Source organism: Haliaeetus leucocephalus, unplaced genomic scaffold, assembly GCF_000737465.1.
Source record: "Haliaeetus leucocephalus isolate CR32 unplaced genomic scaffold, Haliaeetus_leucocephalus-4.0 Scaffold251, whole genome shotgun sequence".
Taxonomy (NCBI): domain Eukaryota; kingdom Metazoa; phylum Chordata; class Aves; order Accipitriformes; family Accipitridae; genus Haliaeetus; species Haliaeetus leucocephalus.
In genome coordinates this window covers 6,220,347-6,241,884 of record NW_010972687.1, presented here as the reverse complement: position 1 = coordinate 6,241,884, position 21,538 = coordinate 6,220,347, and the positions used below count along the sequence as shown (strand labels likewise).

General features: G+C 39.9%; 1 protein-coding gene across 1 annotated transcript in view; it reads right to left on the bottom strand.

The window, feature by feature from the left end:
- Positions 1 to 13,375, bottom strand: part of NTRK2 (neurotrophic tyrosine kinase, receptor, type 2) — a 185,086-nt gene extending 171,711 nt beyond the window's left edge. The window contains exons 1-4 of the mRNA XM_010568646.1: positions 13,307 to 13,375; positions 12,998 to 13,069; positions 5,165 to 5,233; positions 1,397 to 1,551 (exon numbers count right to left, since the gene is read on the bottom strand). Of these exons, the coding sequence (XP_010566948.1) occupies positions 1,397 to 1,511 (115 nt within the window). The 5' untranslated portion in view covers positions 1,512 to 1,551; positions 5,165 to 5,233; positions 12,998 to 13,069; positions 13,307 to 13,375. The remainder of the gene's footprint in view (positions 1 to 1,396; positions 1,552 to 5,164; positions 5,234 to 12,997; positions 13,070 to 13,306) is intronic.
- Between the last annotated feature and the right edge of the window lie 8,163 nt (positions 13,376 to 21,538).

Sequence of the window (21,538 nt, the reverse complement as noted above, 5' to 3'; positions counted from 1 at the left end):
CAGCCAAGACTGTTACAAAATACTATGCTGGAGTTCCTGGTTTGTAGTAATTGATCTCAGACCACCAGCAGGCCTTTCTACACCCAGCAGATTAATCTACCTTCTACTCCATCCAGCTGGAGCAGACAGTTGGGTCCATTTAGCTCAGCTCGGTATCATCTCCCACTTCAGGTAAATCAGATCCTGCAGCACACAAGACCAACTGTGCAGCTCACAAGACCACCTAGCCTAAACAGGTTGGGTTTTTTTTGATCGCACCAGACACTAGCATCATTTTTGTCATGAACACACCACCACACCTGGCCCCAGGAGGAAGCTGGACGCAAGACCAACAGCATGATATGTGGCCATAAAACACATTACTGCCATTAAATGCCACACATGTTGGGTCTGCAGCAGGTCCCCTCTGTGGCTGTTCCTCACTGGTGGCTCCCATCAGAGGGTGTCACACCCTCCATATGGGCAGTGGAAAAAAGGACACTCAATGGGCAAAGGTAGAAGGAGAAAAGGTATCATTTCTGTGTTCCTCCTGCTATTCACCTTCACTTACAGCTTTCCCAATCCCACTCAGCCCTCCATGAGGATACCCTTGCTCCCTTTCCTTCTGCCTGCTGCAGGGCAGGTCTCATGTCACGTCAGAAACACCTGGCCTCTGTCCCTCGTACACAGAGGAGGAGAAATCTCTTCAACTAGTGGGTGAAACCTTTCATCAGCTGTCCCAGGGCCAAAGCAAAGTTGTATACAAAAAAAGTAAGGGGATGGCTTTATTGTTAGATCATTTTTCCACTATCTCCAGATCCAAGTAACCTAACTGAAAACAATATGCTGCAAAATGCTACAGACTTAAACTTGTTATGACTTCTTTCCATAGCCTTTACAAGGGAAGTCAGTAGAGTTTTATCTGTGTGAAGAACAGAGCTATTGCTAATTTGTCTCTATTAGCAGGCATTTATTCTGAATTTTCTTCCTACGGTCCTGGCACTAGAGTTTGTATTTTTGAAGAAAAATAAAGACTTCATTAACCATAAATACCTGAAAAAAATTCAAAGAGGTAAAATTTTGTGTCTATTGAGCTTGGAAGAACTACTCTTGAGTTTAACAAAGGCACACACATGTTATATAATTCATGGGTGTTTCCTATAATCGGTGTTCTGTTTTTCTGCACTTGAATAATGGTATATTCTTAAAGGATCAAGGCAAAAAAAAAAATCCTTTACATGAAGCTCCCAGAATTATTCCATGTGGGGTGAAAGACCACTGAGTGGTTAATATCTCCACTGAAACCTTTTCCTTTAGCAGCTCTGTTGTCATCCTGATAGGTATCTTGTAAGAAAGCATGTTTGTTTTTCCTGTTTCACAATAATCTAGCAGTAATTTTATGTTAAAAGAGTATTACCGCAGTTTGGGACCTTCATATCCAGCAAGGCTGTCCTCTTGTTGTTGTCATCTATGCAATATAAATCCTGAGTTTCTGTGTAAAACTTGGTCTCTTGAAATTTCTTGATCCACATAATTTCACAGGAACACTTGAATGGATTGTCCACCAATATCCTACAGCAAAAAAACCCAATTTATTTAGAATGCAGAATGTGTCATGCATGTAGAACAAAATGGGGGCAGGGGGACTCCAAGCACTCATCTGGGTGAAAGTAGAAGTTGAACCCTTTAGTTAAGAAGGATAAGGAATGCAGCCTTAGTAACCTCAGTGCAATGCAAGCTGCAAGTGGATAACGGTGCTCCATTTTATTTCATAAGAGTCAAGCAGAGATCAGAATTCCTCTCTTCTACATTTGACTCTCTGCTCCACTACCTCAGAAAGATCATGCCAGAAGTAGTTTACTGCTGTGAGGTGGTAAATTCTTTATAGAGTCAAACAGTCATGGACTATAAGCAAGCTCTAACAAACTCTAATAATAAAAAAGTATTTTACCTAACCTTCAAAATTCATCTGCCACAACACTCTAGAAAAATCTCACTGTAAAACCCAAGGTAATGCCATGAAGAAACACTAACTGAAAAAATGGCCCTGAAACAGAAACATCACCTACCTATATGGTATGCTGCATGGAATTTAAGCCACAGGTTAGCAAACTTACCAAATTCTAGTTTTAAAATTTAATAAAACTACAAAACAATGTAATGCAATAATGTCCAAATAAAATATGAACAGGAACATCCCAATGTCTACATTAAGTGGCCCAGTGCTATTTTTTCTCCTATGGGCACAGATGAGATCCAATAAAGCATGTGCAAGTGACTGTTTAAGGCATCTCATTACAAGTAGAACAACTGTTCTTAAAATTTCACAGGTATTTTCAATGTACAGAAACCAAACTCAAGTTGCTCACAGAATCTATGCTCATAAATGCCTCCCGAGGACTTGGAATTGTGCAAATCAAGAAACACTCAGCTCCTCAGAGCTGCAACCTGTTCCCCCAAAAGCCATCTGCAGTTCTCTGAGGATTAACAGCTGCAGGGATCATTCTCACAAGTCTCTGAAGGAGCAATGTGTATTCACAGAAGTCATCTGCTGGACTTTAACACCACCACAGCATGGACAAGAATTGCTTGTGCAAGACAGGGTATGAATATTAAGATCCCTTGGGTCAAAACCTACACCATGCATTTTCAAAGTAGCAAGATTTACTTCCCATATTCTGTTTCATCGTCTAACTTCCCTGTAAAAGAGAAATTTTCCTTGACCAGTGGCTGAGCAGTCCTTTTTTTCCACTGTTTTATTTTGTGTTAAACCCACCAAGGCTGTTAGGCACATCATAGGCAGTATGCTGGATAGAGGCATGATGGCCCTCCACATACACTTGTGTGGAAGAAAGAATCTGACCTAGTAAAGCAAATTATGTGTCTTTATCTTGTTTGCTGTAATTTTACAGCTGCAGCTACAGTTTGTTCTAAAAAAAGAAGCCTTTCAAAGCAGCATCTCTTTCTCTACAATACCTGGTGAATATCTCCTACTTCACCATATCCAGAACTTTTCATCCCTTTATATTTTGATTTACAAGAGTGCTAACAACAGGACACTTGTTTGTTAGATTTAGAGGAATCTCCTCTAAATCTATTTATGGCATCATTCTCTTGGATTCCCCTTCCAATACTCTTCCTTCTCTCCTCTCTCTGATTTTCCAGCTATGTATTAGCCACTTATCAACAGAATTGTTCAACTGATACTAATATTGTCACTGTTCTTCCTCCCTTCAGGCTCTGCTTTCTTCCTCCCATTTTCTTTCCCTCACTTGCCCCACATCTGTTTATCTCAATTCATAGCAATCTCCGTCTGCATAACTTTAGTTCTTCTATCCCTACACTCCAACTCTTTCTTAAGCCCATAACACTCGTACCTCAATTTTGTATCCTCTCTCTCTCAACTTGTCCCTCATCACACATTGCCTCCATACCTCAAATACTTCAGGTACTTTACTTTAGGTTTAACCTTCACACCACCCATTTTTCCCATGTCTGGGTCACTCCCAGCACTTTTCCCCTGCTTCTACTACCATGACACTGAATGGCCATTGTTCCCACTGTGGCAATCCAACACAAACATATTCACTCCTAATTCACATCAGCCAGTTGTTTTGCCTCCAAGTGCATTATTAAACTTCATTTCCATAATTCCCATCACATATCTTAACATTTGATTCTCTCACACGCTGTCCCAAATCCTATTTTACTTCCTTCTGCCCAGGAGCAAACCAACTTCTTCAGAAAGATCAGCAACATTGAAGTCACTCTTCAAAATCTTCGCAAGTACTCACTCCACCCACAGCCTAAAAGAAGCTGTTCACCTGAGATGGAGAGATTCAACAGTGGCTTGATTTGTGCTCTGGAATAAACCTGTTACTGGCAGCAAACTCCAAGAAACTGGGACCAGAGTATGCCTTCAAAATTACAGTCATTTCCTTTTTTGTACACATCCTAAGCTAGAGCATACCCACTCTTACATTTCTGCAACGCTGGGAGAGGGGCAAAGATAACTCCAGTTCTCCACTAACTGCTTAGAAAAATTAGGAGAAGCCCAAGCTCCACACTGTGCACTGGTCTGAGTCCCGTATCTATTTTTTTGAGGTCATGACAACTACAAAACATAGAACCTATAGCTAAGTATGCACTAACACTGGCTTTTTGGCAGGGACTAGATACAGCACATGAAGAAACAGGGACTTCAGAACCAACAGACCTATTCAGGGCATAAAACAATGTCAGTGCTCTGCAACCAAGCAGTCTCTCCATCAGAGTGCTTGGCGACCGCCAAGTTATGAAAGAGAATTCCAGTGAGCAATGTTCCCTGGGCTGTGAAGAAAGTGATTATACCAACTTAAGTATCAACAAAACATACCTAAGGGGCACAACCTCTTTTTGTGGTACTGGGATTTGCTCATTTCATTTCTCACACGCTGACGTTCATCAGAAGAGGTCGAGGATTGCAAGGCTGGTGTTGCAATAGTTGGACTGGCATTTTGGACAACTTCTGACTCTGCTTGGAGCTCTGGGAGAGCAATCTCCCCGTCCTCTGCAGCCCCAGCCCTACCAAAGCTCCTGCAGACTCTCTGCAGTCCCACATATTAGCAAAGAATGCACAAGAAGACCAAAATTTTGGAATGTATACCAACATAGAAATTCTGCTTGATGGAACAGAGGATAAAAATGTAATATTGAAACAATCAACAAATACATGTTTACCAGTGTTTCATTACCATTATGTAAAGCACAATGCAACTCAAAGAATTTGAGAAAATAAAAATATTCTTCAATAGCCAACCACAAGCATAGCAGCTGTGGGGCCAATATAAGAACACGAGAGAGAGGCTTCATTTGAAGATATGTAGAAGGCTGTATTTCCACCAGCTTAAATATTTAATACAAACACCAGTAGTTTTGTGTGAAGTAATCTCACAATAAAATATTTCAAAGCTGAAGGGAAGAAGCTATTTTGACCTCTACATTGTTTCAGAAGATACACTTGAAGTTCTTGAAGCCCTGGGATGAAAATCTCTCTGTATTTAAGTGTCCAGCATTGCTGCTTTCTTTGGATCAGAATTTCATTCCTAATCACTGATGGACCTCTACCTTCAACAGAACAAACTTCAAAGTCTTTTTCTTCCATTCCAGCCATAAATAAACTTTATTTTAGGAAATGACAACTTACAGATCAGACAAACCCAGATGGCGAAAAGGCTTCTTGGACAAACTTGAGAGCTTGTTTCTGGATAAATTGCTACGGGAAAAGAGAAAGATTGCATTAATTAGAATTGTTTCTTCTTACACTGAAAATACAGTTTGTGTCTCTTAAAAAAAATAAAGAACTCAAACCAGCTCAAAAAACCCTTATTCCTTTGACTTCAGTTGTAAAGAAGTGGTGCTCAGTCTCATTTTATGGTTTGATGGGTTTCAAGGGTTTGAATCCAGTCTGCATCTAAAGTCAAATACATTCAAAATCAAACTCAGCAAGGATCAATATTTTCACTTTTAGCACTTCTGTTCATTGCAGAAAAGCAGCAGATTTAATTGTGTTTCAAAAGTATTTTGTAAAGTCCAGGTGTTAATTACAAGCTCAATTTATTCATAAGTGAAATGGGTGTATCCCTTTCTTTGACACTGCACCAAACTCTGTACTCACATAAGCCCTCCTCACATGCTAGCACACATCCACATCAGAGCCTTTTAGTTATTCTTTTCAAATTGCATGTACAATATGCACCCACATGGAAGATCAAAAGGAAAACTGTAAAATGCCTATATTGGGCTTTTTTATGTCAATTAAGCATTTACGGTTTCCAGTGGTAATTAAGTGAAAGGTCCTCTCCCATTATGCAGAGCAAAGAAATGTTCACCTGAATCAGAAATACTCCTCCCCTCCCAGGTTTAGAAAATTGCTTTCTCCACCTCAAAGCAAAATAATGCTGTTTTTCTACAGTCTTATCAGTCCACCAATTAAAGACAGTGAGAGCAGTAAACTGTGTAACTGCCAGCAGTACAGTACAAATCAGTGTTACGAGCCAAAATACCTCGAGTTTTATGTGGTATTATAAAGGCGCCATAGGGGCTCCATAGTTAAAGTTGCATAGCATTTAAAACCAGGGATTAAAGCTCTTTTTTTTTCCCCTGACTAAAGAACACAGTGTTTAGCTCCCAAACTTTCAGTCCTTGATCTCTGAGTACAAGATAATTTCCAGAGAAATTACAAGTTGGATCTTCTACAAATGTTGAAAACAGAATCTTTAAGAGATTTTATTTACTGTATTTCCTTGTTGTGTCCTTGTGGCAAACAACAGCCTGAAGTTTAGAAATTGACTGGTCCTAATGTGTGAGAACAAAACAGATGAGCTACTATTTCATTAGTCAGGTGAACTGGACTGCCCTATGGCAGATGCTGGTGGAAACATCTCATGTACCCCGATCAGATATATCAAAATTAAAGTACAATTTGCACATAGCACAGAAGTTGTGTTATAAGTAAAAACTGCCACTATGATTTTTTCCCTAATGCGTATAAGCCATATGTTGGGAGGCTGAAAGAAAGAAGTTGAGTCCTTACACAGACTTGGGCTTTCGTCTCCAGCACTGAGGCAACGTGAAGCCCATCAAACCCCATCCTTCCATGGACAATTCTTCACCTGCCATGCAGGAGAACCCCTCCAGTTCTGACACTGCCAAGCAGCACATGCAGATGCCCCTGTGGTATTACCAAAGAAGGCATGCACCTGCTTCTCCCACCTGCACAGCAACTAAATCCTACCTTTCCCACAAGACAACCAGATACACAGTGGGCTTTACCTGCAGACAGGTACCCATGGCACTCACCACTCTAGTGGGAGGCAACATATTCCAGGTTGTGTGACAACCAGGTTTGACTCCCGGTTTCCACACAGCAGAGGACCCTGCTTTTCTGTATCAGGAGGAATCCCTAACCATCAGACACTGGGTTCCTCAGGGAAATCTCTGTTGAGCTGAAGCCAGGCTTCCCCAAATTTATATTTCAGCCATCGCCCTCCATACCACAGGGGCTTTAACCACTTGGCTTGCTTAATTGCAGCACATGTTTCACATTCATGGATAACGTGTGCAATAGTGTCCATGGTCAGGTCCACCTCTCGATCTCGAGCCCATCTATATGTTGCATCTCTTCCCTGATGGCCTGAAGTATCATGGGCTCACCGAGCCATAAATAGCTCACCCCTATGTTGCCAGTCCAGGTCCACCTGAGCCACTTCAATCTTGGCGGCCTGATCCACCTGTTGGTTGTTTCGATGTTCTTCAGTGGCCCGACCCTTGGGTACATGAGCATCTACATGACGTACTTTTACAACCAGATTCTCTAGCCGGGATGCAATATCTTGCCACAGTGTGGCAGCCCAGATGGGTTTACCTCTGCGCTGCCAGTTGTTCTGCTTCCATTGCTGTACCACCCCCACAGGGCATTTGCCACCATCCATAAGTCAGTATAGAGATAGAGCACTGGCCACTTTTCTCTTTCAGCAATATCTAATGCTAGCTGGATGGCTTTCACCTCTGCAAACTGACTCGATTCACCTTCTCCTTCAGCAGTTTCTGCAACTTGTCGTGTAGGACTCCATACAGCAGCTTTCCACCTAAAATCAAATCCCCTTGAGGCACACATCGGACTTCTCCATCTTTTCGCATCACCCACCAAGTGCACCCAGGCCCCTGAGCAAAAGCAATCCCACGAATGGGTTTACCTTTGCCTGAGGCAGGAGGTATGCTCTTCCCTGGCACCCTAACGGGAGAGCCAGGCTCAAACTCTGATTCCGGACCAAGGCAAATCAAAGCAGATTTCAAACCCTCTACCACCAACACCTTCTAAATCCTGAAGTATCACAATACAGATCTGAAAATGGGCCACAAACATCTTACAGAAGAGCCCCAGCCATCCTCTGAGATAGTATTTCTCTCTTCTTTAAAAATAAAATTTTCAAGAATATCTTAAAAACATAAAGACTGACTCTGGGAGAGTGTTTGCTCTTAGTCACCCAGCATGGGCATAACAGCCCACCTACTTCACAGGCAGGACTGAAGTCCCATCTTTCCTAAAGACTTCCTCCTGGCTGCTTACATGTTTCCTTGCTCAACTTACTCATCCTATCTCTTCGTGAGGTGCCGAGCTGCCTGCTTCGGAGCTATGAACTCTATCAGAGAGCAGACTGTGAGAATCAGGTGCTGCCATAGCTATAGCTTCTTGTCATTTAGCCTCAGGCCAGTCATTGCTTTTGGAGGATTACTGCAAACCTTTACGCAGCAGAATAGCCCTTGCTTAGATTCATGAGCCAGACTTACTGCCCAAATGTCACCAGGTATGTTACTGTCTGAACGCTTTGTGCAGGTATCAATGACTCCATGTGAGCCAGTGAAAAAATGGGACTGATAATTTAAGTAAAACTATCAAAAGAATAAGGAGTCATTATTTTAACAACTCCAGTTTCAAAAAACCAAAAGCACCTTGATAGTTTTAATTGTGTTTTCAGATTTTTAGCAGCTGTGCTTGATACACACCAGGAAAGGGAAGTAAGAATAGTAAGAAAAGTAATTAAAAATTCCTGTGCCTATATTCTCAATCCTGGGTTGAAACATTTAGTGCTTCCAAGACTGTAGCCTTTCCTCCCAAGTAGTTTAGCGCTTTAAGGTTTTTCAAACTGACAAGTAATTCAATAGAAATTTTTCAGACCACTGTTACTTAAATGATACTTTGACAGTAAATTTAATGTTATATATTTTTTTCAGAAATTGAGCACTTTATATTGATTATAGAGATGCCTGCTGCAGTCTCTTTAATTCATGTTAAGTGAAAAAATCACTACCAAGCTTATTATGGAGTAGTTAAGGACCACACTTCCACTTCCATGGAATGAGAATACAAATTAGTTCCCCAATTCAACTACACATAAAAAGATCATGGTGAGCAGCCCAAAGAAGATCCATCTGAGGTTCTATAGCCTTTTTTTCTTAAAAAAAAAAAAAGTCTGGAGTACAGAGCCTGGCTCCGAAGCTATACCTAAGGATAGGACCCAAATTCAGTCAAAAGCATGCCCGTACTTCACATATGAATATCAAGCTCACTTTAAACTTGCTAGCCCTAATTCAGCTAAAAGCAAACCTGTGGCAATGTGAGGAGTGCAAAAGCAGCCTGAGAAGCTGCATAAATATTCACACAGCTAGCAACACAGGCACAGCTCTACCATCTACACCACTCCTGACAAGGGGAGGCAGGAAGGAAGAGGAGGGAACAGATTTAAGTACTGGGGGGAAGAGGTGAAGAAATGGCCATTTTGCTACTCTCTGTCTCCCTCCACAGGCAACTGCCTGCTCTGCCTATGGCTGGAGCCAGCCCCGAGTGCAAGGGAAAATCTGCCGCAAGGTCTCAAATGGTTTCATTTGGCTGCCTTACCTAAACCTGAACAGTGTAGAAAGACAAACACATCTTAATACCTAGAGTTTTATGTATGCTACACTCACAAATCTATGATTCAGTGATGCAATTATACACAGCCTGGCACATAACAATAGCCATTTTTTAACATTTTTGGAAGTAATGCACTTGCTATGAAATGTATTTTTATGTTTAAAGGTATTGACAGTATACCATGCATGTGTATTACACAGGTGCATTAAAATTACTGTTAGCAGCAGATAAGCTTATAAACTACAGCACTACTAAACTAGGACTATTTAATAGCTTGTTAAATGCCACTGTTGACTAATTTGAGTCTAAAGTCAATGAGAACACCAGAATTAGATGAGCAAGGCTATTAATTACACTTAAGTAATATCTATTAAAGCATTTATTTTCCTGTTGTTTATGTTATTACTCAAATCTTCTCATCATACATAGCTCTAGAAAGATATTTGGGCTACAGAAGTTTGGCCAAGAAAATAAGGTAATGACAAAAAAGGGCTTAAGGAAATGTGTGTTAATAAGGTTCTTATAATCTGATATTCTTATATGATTCATAAAATAAATTCTACATTCATATAATAAAGCACCTTAACTATATCAAAAGCTGTTTCACAGAAGGAAAAGAAAACTGTAATAGTATCACAAAAACAGTTTTTGTTTTCTTTATGGGATAGTAACAAACTGTTGTTTCAAAATAAAATGCAAGATTTCTCAAAGACCTGTATTCGGAGGCTACTCATGCAAAGTGAAATGATTTCAGCACTTAATAGTTTTCACTGTCCCAACCACAACAGGGGCTGCACTTCATTCCCAGTGCAGCCAACAGGTGTTTTATTGCTGATGACAACAAGCAGTGATTCACTGGGGCTTTCAGAAACATTTTAGTGCGCATCAAGACTTGCCAGAGAAAACAAACAAATGCATTTTTTTCAGGGATAATAGATCAGCCTCGGCAAAAAATGTCTCCATACTTACTGCTTTGTCATGTACATATAGAGCAGGTGGTGCCACTTAGTATTTTCCATCTTATCCGGGCTTATCCTGTGTCTGCTAACATTACTAAATCCCCACCAAAAGAAAACACAGTATGAGACTGGATAAGCCCCTGGTTCATACGTTAAGTATTCTGGATTAAGATTCCATGTACATCAACCAAACAGATGTCACCCAGCCTAATTTTTTTCTAACAAGCAGCTTCATGAACTACAGATCTAGTAAAGCCTGCTTACCAACAGATACGTATTCCATGTTTGACTGCATGCTCCAGCTGAAGCTATTCCTGGGGCTGAAGTGTTTTAAAGACATCTTGCCCATGTGGATTCTGTAGTGCCTAGCAGGTCATATAAGCACAATGATACTTCTTCCTTAAGTGGGAACTCTAATAGGGTCTCCCTGTCCTGTCCAATGGTCAGTTTTCAGAAAACCTGTTTACCTGTGTAAGTTTTGGTTAGAAGCAACCACTGGAGACAGAGACATTTTGTGACTGCATGAAACCCATTTCCCTAAGGAAACAGGCAAAAAAGCCTATCAAGAGAATCCCACCAATTGTCTCAGTTACCTTTTGCAGCGTGTACTTGCCCATACAGCTGGGAAGGTCTTCCAAACATCTATTTACCTTGCTCCAAATTAAACTCATTATTTCTCACTCTGTACTCATGGTCATGGAGAGAACTGATTGCTCTTCTCATTGTAATTTCTCTTCTTTTAAACATAAGAAGACATATGTTCCTATTCAGTCTTCTCTCTATCGGACTGAACATACCCAGCCTCTGAGTCTCCTTAAATTATTTGCTTTACAAGCTCCTTATAGCTCTGTTGCTCTTCTCTGTAATGTCTTTCAAGATGGCTAGGTTCAGTGTCCTAATCTATATACAGTATTCCAACAGATGCCTTCCCAACAGCTAAGGTAATGGGCAAAAGATGTAAAAATCTAACACAAAATTCCTTTTGATCCCAGACTGAATTTGCTTTGTTCTGCTGCATTATGCTGAGATTCTGTCCCCACACAGCCGCTAAATGTTTCTCTGTAAATATGCCTCTCAGCCTGTAAGTTCTTATTGAGCATTTCCACAGCCAGGGCATATGCACTTGGTTTTAGGGAATTTCACCTTTTACAACCATAATTCATTGAGCAATTGTTACACAGGTAAACACATTAATTCACTCAAGAAGATACTTCCCTTATATCACCAACTGATTACAGTAAAAGCTATTTGCTTTATTAATGACTATATGAAGTAATATGTAAGCCTCATAGGCTGACAAGATCTGGTTCACACTCCTCCAGTGACTGTTCCACATTAAGGACAGCAGTTACTGTTTAGGCAGATATGGACATTCACATCCACTTCCTTACAGGAATTAATTGCCATTCTTTGGAAAACACAGGTGCAGAAAGTGATTCCATTTCATTAGCAAAGCAATCAGCCCTGTGCTGTGTTCAACAGTTCTTCCCTATTACAAGTAAGTAGCTTACAAGTCCGAGGCTTGGCCTTATGTCTTCCCCATCTGATTAGGACTTTAACAAAAGCAAAGGGTTAAGTTAAGTGCAAAACATATCTAATGAAGATGCATGGACTGAAATACACACTTGAGTACTTGGCTAAAACACGGTACCTGTGAGGAACTGAGCCCCTTACAAGATCTCAGTGTTATGTAGGACTAGATCCACAGTTTTCCCTGTAAGTAGCAAAGCAAGCTGCTCCATGTCTGTCCCACCAAAAGGCACTACAGTCCTTCAGGGACATGTACTTATATTAAAAAGAAACAAAGCCTTTCATTTTAGCTGATCATTTTGCTTTGTACTTTTATAAAGAACTTTGATCAGTTCAGCCTTTGCTAAATCTAAAGCGTAAGTAATCTAGAAAAACACAGTCAAAAAGTTGCACAGGCACCAACTCTGCTTCCTGATGTTCATGAATCACAAATGGCATTTGGGTGTGAAAGTAACCTCACTCTTATATTCTTATATTATATTTGGGTGTGTTACTTCAGATCTTGAATGAGCTTCTGAAATGAATCTTCTGCTCACCCCCAAGACTTAAGTTCACAGTCACGCCACAGTCTCTGGGTATGCACACTGGTCAAACTACGTTAGATGTGCTCCATGCATGCACCTACTGCACTGTAGCTGCTAAAACATGTTCAGCCCATTGAATCAGACTAGAACTAGTCAAACCCATGTCACTGAGTGTGATGCACAGTGTGGACATCATACCCTTGGCACCAACTCACTCAGCTGAGAGAGGCACTCTTTGTGCTACACTACTTACCACAAAAGACAGAGTCCATTGTTAGAGACAGAATAATGAACTGGACAGTCTTTTTGCTACCCAACATTATGTTCTTGTGGTCCGCCAGTTCCTTACTGTACATGTCCTGTGTTCTGCCCATTCCTTACCATACATATCTTATTTAGGGTCAAGTAATGAGAGAAGAGCATTTTAAATCTGTCCTGTTAAAACATTTTTTGTGAAGGAAATGGTAAAAGAGAGAAATAAATTAACAGTTAAATAAATTAACGCCAGTTGGGCAGTTTTGGCATAGAAGGCAGACACTATTCTTACTCACATGTATTGTAGGTTGATGTTTTTCACAAATGCCTGACGGGACACAAATCTTAAGCCTGAATCCACCACGGTCCTGAGAAAATACATAAAGCTGTTAGAATATTTCATTTAAAATATAATGGAAAGCATAATGATAGTAACGGTTAAAATAAGAGTGTGGATGAAATCTCAACAAGGCTGAACCGCAAGATCTACAACTGTCCTCTGTAACACACAAAGTTAGGCCTACACTCTGATAAGGTCTCTATATACTTCTATAAAAGAAATAAAGAAAAAATAGCTTTATAAAATATGCATCCCATATACTTACAGATTTTTAAGTCCAACATAAAATCCAACTTCATTGTCATTGATGCTTTCTAATTTTCGCTGGTTTGCGATGTAACTGTTGAAAAAGCAAGACAGAAAAAAGTATGAAAGTGAATTCTTCCATGGCTTTGACTGTTCAGACATCAAGCACTGATGTCTGGAAGTCAGCAGTGATTGCCGACCTATTGCAATTAACACTAAGATCTAGTTAGAACATCTGCAGAGCAAAAGTGCTTCTTAAAATCTTCCCCATCATTTAAATGGTACTTTGTGGGACAGGGCTGGAGGAGAAATAGTTGAGTTTTACACAGGTGAAATGAAGCCTCGTTCATCAAGGAAGCAAGTCACCCTGAAGGCACAGTAAATGAAGCTGCATCACCATTTTCCATGACACACTTCCCTACCTCATGCATTTCACAACAGCAAAAGGGCCAACTTTAATTGTGACAGTGGAGTTACCCCCACTTACATTGAGGGGGGGGGATCAGACTGCCCTAGTCTCTTCTCTCATGTTGTTAACTTAATCACTTGTTAAACTGATTTTGTCCCTGCCACAAAGTAGTTTCAGTTCTATTTACAAGGTGTGGCAATAGGAAAACTGAGGAAAGGGAGGCTGTACTTCATGATGTTAAATACGCAAGCAGAAATTAAGAGAAGAGAAACTGTCATAGTAGACCAAAGCACTGAGTCTACTCACATAGCATGAGTATTTGCCTGAACCCCCAAAGTATGTGGTCATGCAAGGCGGTCCTTTGCATTATCATCATGTGAGATCTACGAATAACCAGTGACATCCCACAGACTGGAAATTAAAATGTTTTACAGATAATGCATGGTATGATATATAATCTGTTACCTCTTGTGCAGCAAGAAAAAAAGTTTCACAGTGCAAATCATGCAGTCTAGGAAGAAGAAATTGGTCAAAACTGCAATTCAACTGACATTACGGGCAGAAAAGTAAGCCTGATATAAGAGATGCCTTGCTAAAGAGTCCATGCATCTCAAAAGATAACCCCAGTCCCAGAAAAACTTACACAGATTGACCTGTATTTTCATGAGCATCCAGAACTAATCAAAGCTGCAGGTTTTCCTAAAAAGAATGAGTCTTTCCTTGCTACAATAAAACTTGTCTTCATTTTAAGCTTTTTTTTTTTTATTTAAAGGGAATTCTGGTGAATTGGAAAGAAGATGTATTGCTTTCCCGAAGGCAAACCATCTACCTTAACTGGTGTGTTAAGGGAAATTCACGGTGTGCCCGCTCCCCAACAGAAGCTTAAGAATCCCAAAAGTTGGGTTGGGCTCTACTCCAAAGCTGCAAAGCTGACTTGGGCTATGCTCTTGCCAAGCATGAGGAAAAGCAAAAAGATTCCCCTAATGGGATTCATTGTCCCTTGGGAAGAAGAAGGGCAGGAAAAAGACAATGCGTGATGCTAGACAAAACATATTACTACAGCATCATATGACGCTGACTGCTCTGCAGGACTTCTTAGGATAAGATTAACATGGTGTACCCATTACAAGACAATAGAGTCCTTCATATTTTGTGGTTCTTTCCTTGGATTTTTTAAGGCAATCTGATTTACTCTGTTGGAGTTTATTAATCTATTTTTTTTACATATTTTACCACGTAAAAGTGATTAAGTAGTTTATAAAAGACTATCAATTCTTCCACCTGAGAGTCCTGCAAGTGAATGACTGTACTTCCTCTGAACCTGCCCTAGAGAAGAACTCATGATTTAATTAAGTATCACCTTCTCTGTCACTTGGACCTCATCATGCAAAAATAAAGTCATGTAAGAGGTATCAACGATACCTTCTTCATCCTGCCTGCAGTGTTCAACCAACAAGAATCCTGTCAAGACCAGACAGAGACAGGGAGAACAAAGAGCAGAAATTGAAGAAAATGGACAGAGAAACAGAGGGAGAAGAGACTCAGAAGAGTAGAATAAAAGAAACTAAGTGACCAGTTGTACTAGCTGAAGATTAAGCCATCAAAAAACTCTCTGACAAACACTGCCAGAATGCAGATCCATCACTTAAATACACTTATCACTCATCCAAATCTGACATTGCAATTTTAATCATAAAAACATTTAACCAGAACGTCCCACTACGAGAAGCTCCAGAACTTGACATAACTTACAGTGTTGCACAGAAATACACTCTTGTATTACATCCTGTGGTAAGCCTCAGCCAGTCGTAAAACAGCTCAGCTCTGCTGAAGTCAATGAAGCTACCACAATTTACATCAGACGAAGATGTGAGTACGAGCACATGATCTACATAAAAAGATCAGTGTTGGTCCATTAGGGAACAAACCAAAAGGATGATATTTGGGAAGAAGAAGCAGCATGAATTTCTTATCATTTCTCTCCATCTCTTATTGCATCCCTTAAAAGAAAAGCAAGGGAGGCATACTTTACTCTGAGCTAGTACTAGTTTCTTTATGGTGAATGATTTATGATTCCATTTCCTAACTGAAAGAACCAAAAGAAACCACTGATTTTCCATAACCATATTTTGAGCAGGGACCCAGAAGAAATTCTGGCTAAGTGCGACTAAGTCAAAGCAATAAACCTCTCAGTACAGAACATGACAGTAAAGCAAATTTCACGCAGTTCGAAATCCTTGAAGAGTGGACAGATGTAATTTACCAGAAGCATGTCACATCCTCTTACACTTCCTTATTTGCTTAACAAGTCTGTTTTAAGTTAAGCCTTTGCAGCTATTTCACAGCAGTGCAAAAGAAAGGAGTAATGATGATGTAGCTGTACACTGCAAGGGGAAGTTGTTCTTCTGTTTCATTTAGAGGGAGTTTTGAAATAAAACCTCCCCCTAACTGAAGGCTATTTTTAACTTCTTCACAAATACTCTACCTTGATGTTACTTATCATCAAACATTAATACTCTAAAAGCTCTGACTTGCAGTGGGTGACGCTGAGAAATGTAATTTGCCTGCCTGTCCTTAAGAGTATCCACCCTATTCTTTAACTGAACGTATTTACTGTAGCACAGAAGAAAAACATCCTGACTCACGGCTGGCTGAAGTCACGTGAGGAGCTTGGAAGCTCCCACTGCACACCACAGCAAAGCGTAGTGCCGCCAAAACCTGGCTGGATAGTACCCAGTCGGATCACAAGTATCAGCTCACAAACACCAACTGCTGCCTCTAAACCAAACGCTCAGCTGCCTACAATACTATTTGCTTGATGATACTATAGCATTCTGCCTCCCCTTCAATGAGTCATCAGTAAACAATATTTGTTTTCAGACCTTTAATTTCATCTCCCCTTTGTAAACTACTGATTAATTCTAATAAAGGCATTCAGAATCACACACCTACTGACTGCACACTGCAACCTACAATAACACATTCACCTCAGCACACTTCAGTAGCTATTGAGTACTATCACACACTTGTACTTCACCACTTCTGCAACATTCTGGAAATGATATTTTAAAATCCTATCGTAAAAGAGTTAACTCCTCCAAATAAGTTCTCCTTTAAGAGGGTGGTCTTCACTTCTGTTTATTACACATATGAAAGACTATGGATACAGTCTGTATAATGTCCGTAAAGCAACCTCTGAACTGCAAGAGCATGAAGAGAAGCAGGTTCTGCTCTTTAAAGCAGTCCAGATTATTTTGTGCTTCAATAGCTCAAAAAAGTATTTCACTTTTTCAAATCTCTTCCTTAACCTGAAAAAAACTGGTCAGCAGAAGTATGTCTTCCTAACTTATTTGATTTATTCTATTTCCTCTGAATTAGTGTATTTCAAGGTATACTACACCATCTGGAGCTATAAGGACATGCTGGAAAACTAGTGCACACTAGTCTTAACAACATAGATGCAAGCAAATAACACTGTAATTCAGCTCCAGAACTATTTCTGTTGCCAGAAAACTCCCTTTATGGGAAACATATTTTCTTAACACTCCAAAAAATAAATCAATTATATGTCTAGCTCTGGTTCATACAGCTGGGAAAAAAGTTTTTAAAATTAATAAACATTCCCTGGTGAAGTGTTTCTGAACTTCGGGAAAACTTTATACTCGGAGTTATTTTTTCACTAAATCTTTAGGGGAAAAAGGCAGCACACTCCAGACATTGAACTGTCAGTAGACGAAGTACCATTTAATGACAGGTCACATATGTCCCTACAACTTGGGTCTATACTACTGTGAGAGCTGTATGGTAACATCAACAATTAAACACTGCAAAGTTCCCTAGTGCTGTATTTTCTTACAAACTTAAATGTTAGACCAAGTTCATCAAAAGGTATGCTAAAACTTAGGGACATTTTCAACACACCTGGGCTGATTTATGTTATGCATCAAATTCATGCAGAATTTGTAAGCTTGACACAACACTTGATGAAACTTGGCAGATTCAAATGGGTTTCATTTGCAGCCCCTCTGAAACCGAATTTAAAATAATGCTCAAGGGGCATGAACTCACATAGTTTGAAAATGAAACATAGAGCTACACAATGTTGCATATCAGGAATGCCAGGTTTAGACAGATGTAGGGACCAATGGTATAATCTCTGCTCAACCAAGAAACCTTTGTACATAGGACCAAGCTCACCCTAGGAAGGTAACTCTAACAGCAAGCAATGAACATGATCTAGACACCTACAAGTGACAAGTTCTCTACAGATATACAGCCTTACTCTAATTATTTTATTCTATTTTACTGTCTCTGTCTGATACCATCAGTGCTAGACTTCATGAGGCCAACCTCTAGAAACAGAACTTCTACTACGAAATGAGCATGCCGTAACTCAGCAAAGAGGCAGTGTGTCACAATAGTCCACTGTGGACTTACCTGGCATTCAGCAATTTTACAAACTGGTGCTCGACTGCTTGGCTGTCTGGTTTCTCCTGACAAATTCTGAGGAAGTGCTGTGGTGGCTTTTTTTTTTAAACTGTGAATCACTCTGTATTTCACAAAGAGTGGAAAACTGATTGCCACTATTACTGGCTCCTTAAGTTCATCCTTTAGGGTTTTTGTCCCTCCCATTTAGAGTATTTAACCATGAGTCACAGAACACTACAGGAGGTAGCTCTCCACATGCCACTACAGCAGCTCTGGAGCTGACATAATAAACTCTGGGATCTTTCTTTACAGCCACAGGCATGCCTGTTTTTTGAGCAAACCCTTCACTGCACATATCCCACATTCAGATACCACACTGTTCAGGGCAATGTGGAACTTAGCATCTCATGGCCAAGGTCACAGATCACAGTTACCTTCAAGAATTACCTGTTTTCGATGTGTGGCTGCATCAACTGCCAGGAGAGGGTGGGGTCAGACATTCTGCTTCATGCCAATATACTATGATTATCCAAGTAAGAGTATCCAAGTAGTAGTACACAGTTGCCATTGGGAATTGCTTCTCCAAAGCCATCACCCTGAACAATTAGTGCCAACCCACCAGCTTAAAGCAGGAGAAAGTGGGAATTCAGTGGAGATCCCAATCTTGTTTTGGCACTGCAGGAGCAGATCCATACTCTTGCTTATGACTTCAACTCCATGGGAAATGGAAAGCCCACGGTTTGCCAGCCAACCTTAGTTCCCTCTTTACAGTATGCAAATATGAAGGCAAAAGTAAAAATAAATGAATATGTCTGCAATGTAGAGTTTAAGGAAACAGTTACTATATTTAGAGGCAGAGAAAATGAAACGTAATGCACCCTTGGGCTTACTTACGTTTCTGGTTTGGCTTCAAGGTGTTTGTTCTGTTCTCTTCAAATAGCAGACTACCAAATAAAGCAAACTCTCAAGACATTTCATGCAGCTTTCCAGATTTAAGATTCATGCCTTGACGAGCTCCACCTTCAGAATTATTTTCCCCAAAATGCATGCAAAGCTTATTTAACTATTTTCTCCATTCAGAGACCTGTCCTCCCCCTTGAGCTCCATAAAGTTCATACATCTGATATTTCACCAAGACATCAATTTTTTACATTTCTCCAGAGGACAATTGACAGCTACAGTCTAGCTTTTCCTTAGCAAAGATACTTTGGAGATGTTGATACTCCTTGATGTAGTCAGAAAGAAGTATCAGCTGGCCAGACAATAACCTATTTATTCAAAAAGATATGTCTTAATCACTGACCTTATACTTATCTACAAAACACGTTTCATCCACCGTGTACGAAATCATCTCTGCAAACTGTTAGGAAGAGGCTTAAACTCCTGTATAGTCCCTTTATAATATATACACTAAAAATCACACATTAAATAACATACAAAAGTTACAGTAGTGAATATGGCTTTTCATTAGTTCTCGACAGAAAGCAGACACAAGACCAACATTTTTTATTATTATTATTTGGCTTGCAAGGAAGAAAGAGCATCTCAAAGGAATTAATAAATATAAATATATGTGACATTTCTTTCTCCTACAGAACCACCTAGTGCTGTGACTCTTCAAAGACTAGTAACTTTCTAGTTATTCTATTTTTCAGCAATTGCATACACCACCTCTGTAGCTGTCACTGGCCTTGATGCAAATGAGAATGGCAAAACAGTAGTTCCATAACAACACAGTAAGACTGCTCCTAACCATCCTTTATATGCATCTTTTTATGTCCCTCAGTGAATCAAAACATTAAAGCATCTTGGCTGATGTCAAAACCTTTGAATTCTCTTCTTTCCAGGTGCACATGCCCAGGCAGTGACTTTGTGGAAGGGATGTCTTAAGTGAGCTGCACGTCCTTCAGAGTTAGATAGGCACTTGTTAACATAAATCAGTATGCTTCACAACATTTTAAGTCTTTTTCCTATCTCCAGGTTTTGACATGCTCAGTATTCCCTGACTCTTTGATTCAACATAAGAAATTCCCTCTGAAATTCCCTCCAAGGCCAGTCTTCCCCCCAAATATATTATTACCAGTGTTTGTCATTAATACCCGTCTTTATTCAGTCTAAAATTACTGGCTCTTGGAATGTTAAATACTCTGTTCAATCTGCTCTGGTATTCACTGGTTCATCAAGACAGAGGACCGTACCTGCTACACTGTCCACTGCCTCATTCACTGCATGCAATACACCTCGTGCCAAATACAGATCAGAAGGTAGTACTTCCAAATGATGGAATGAAACTGCAAAACTTGAAGCCATCCATCCAGGAAAATCCATCTATATCCTGTTAACGCATTAAATTTGCTGAATGATTTGACTCCTAACATCTCAAACAATATTCTCCTTCCCATAAGCCAGCAAAAATTTTCCTTCTTCTGTTTTTATTTAAGTCTTGAAAGTCTACATATGGTCATAATCTCTACACTTTTTCTCTGCAATTATTACATAAAGAACGCAACTGGTAGATGTTTTTTCCATTCTTCAAATGATACCATCTGCTGCCATGGTTCACAATTGATTTCCTAGCCTCCTTCCCAAGACCTGTGAAACATCTTGTGTAGCCCTGACTACCGATCTGTGTCTTCTCCAAGACGTATTTTGTCTTTTAATGGAAGACATATATAAATACATCTTCACATTATGGTACCAACGCATTCCAAAAGGGTTATGGGTTGTGTTTTTCACCTTCCATGATGTTAACTCTCTTAATGTTTATCTCACTATTCTAGGCCCAGAACAAACTGCCTCCTTCTGTATGTCAACACCAATCTTACCATTTATATTTAACCAATGCATTTTTCAGGGACCATTTCAACAGCATTAAAATTGCTTTTTTGCTAAAGTCTTTCAGAGGCACTTTTCACTCTTCCACATTTATGTGCTCTTCACAGTTCCCTATTTCACTTTATCACATTTATTTCCATTCTGTTCTCTGTCCTATATAGTCCATTTCTCGTCATTTTAATTGGCCAATCTTTTGAATTTATAGCTTCTTCCATTAGCATTCCTAAAAAAAGCACTTTCTCTTCACTTGAGGAATCCTGTTCTTCACTTAATAAAAGTAGTTTCTTACTTTCACTGCATATATTAGCATGATGATGTGTTTATTACAGTATCTGCACATTTGTCAGTATCCAGAGTATTTCTAATACTCATGCTGACTGCCACATTGCTGCCACTGTTTCCATAACCTTCGACATTCCTGTACTTAGCCTGTTTGATTTTTGCAATGGTACATGCAGACAAGCATCCTGTGTCTGTCTTTCAGGTTTCTCTTGGTATTTCTGTTTGTTCTGCTGCCTGAAATAAACGTATTGCCTCTTCTAGAGTGAGATCAACTTTACTTAAAATCCCACCCACAGA